General features: G+C 22.3%; 1 protein-coding gene across 1 annotated transcript in view; it reads right to left on the bottom strand. All coding sequences in view use genetic code 6, as the record gives it.

Moving 5' to 3' along the window:
- Positions 1-792, bottom strand: part of TTHERM_002653497 (hypothetical protein) — a gene marked incomplete at both ends in the record, with an annotated part of 2198 nt that extends 1406 nt beyond the window's left edge. Inside the window, 3 exons of the mRNA XM_012800722.1 lie at positions 7-96; positions 360-449; positions 703-792. Coding sequence (XP_012656176.1) covers positions 7-96; positions 360-449; positions 703-792 — 270 coding nt within the window. The remainder of the gene's footprint in view (positions 1-6; positions 97-359; positions 450-702) is intronic.
- Positions 793-1039: the final 247 nt, after the last annotated feature.

The following is a 1039-nucleotide window of genomic DNA, read 5'->3' as shown; positions in this document are numbered from 1 at the left end:
TTTTACCCAAGGTCAAGTGTCAAATTTGAGAGATTAATGCAATTTGCTAAAGCAGAACCTAAGCCTGATGCACCAATTGCACCAATTTAATTTCCACTTTTTAAATATTGAAGAAAAAATATATCATTAAATAGTTAATTAGAAGGAAAAAATGAAGAAAAAATATGAAATAATAAGAAATAAATAATAAAAGCAAAAGTTGAAAATAAAATGATGAGCTAAATTAACAAAGAAACAACAAAAATAAGCAAGCAAAATAAAAAGAAAAAGAAAAAGAAAAAGAAAAAAGAGCTTTATTGTTTTTTATTAGTTTTTATAATTAAAAATATCACAATCCAAAACAAATAAACTGTTTTTACCAAAGGTAAAGTGTCAAATTTGAGAGATTAATGCAATTTGCTAAAGCAGAACCTAAGCCTGATGCACCTTCATCACCAATTTAATTGTAACTTTTTAAATATTGAAGAAAAAATATATCATTAAATAGTTAATTAGAAGGAAAAAATGAAGAAAAAATATGAAATAATAAGAAATAAATAATAAAAGGAAAAGTTGAAAATAGAATGATGAGCTAAATTAAGAAAGAAACAACAACAAAAAAGCAAGCACAATAAAAAAAAATAGAAAAAAGAGCTTTATTGTTTTTTATTAGTTTTTATAATTTAAAATGTCACAATCCAAAAAAAAATAAATTGTTTTTACCCAAGGTCAAGTGTCAAATTTGAGAGATTAATGCAATTTGCTAAAGCAGAACCTAAGCCTGATGCACCAATTGCACCAATTTAATTTCCACTTTTTAAATATTGAAGAAAAAATATATCATTAAATAGTTAATTAGAAGGAAAAAATGAAGAAAAAATATGAAATAATAAGAAATAAATAATAAAAGGAAAAGTTGAAAATAGAATGATGAGCTAAATTAAGAAAGAAACAACAACAAAAAAGCAAGCACAATAAAAAAAAATAGAAAAAAGAGCTTTATTGTTTTTTATTAGTTTTTATAATTTAAAATGTCACAATCCAAAAAAAAATAAATTGT

This window comes from Tetrahymena thermophila (assembly GCF_000189635.1).
Source record: "Tetrahymena thermophila SB210 genomic scaffold scf_8253996, whole genome shotgun sequence".
Classification (NCBI taxonomy): Eukaryota; Ciliophora; class Oligohymenophorea; order Hymenostomatida; family Tetrahymenidae; genus Tetrahymena; species Tetrahymena thermophila.
Note: the sequence above shows the minus strand (reverse complement) of the source record. Positions and strands in the feature narration are given on the sequence as shown.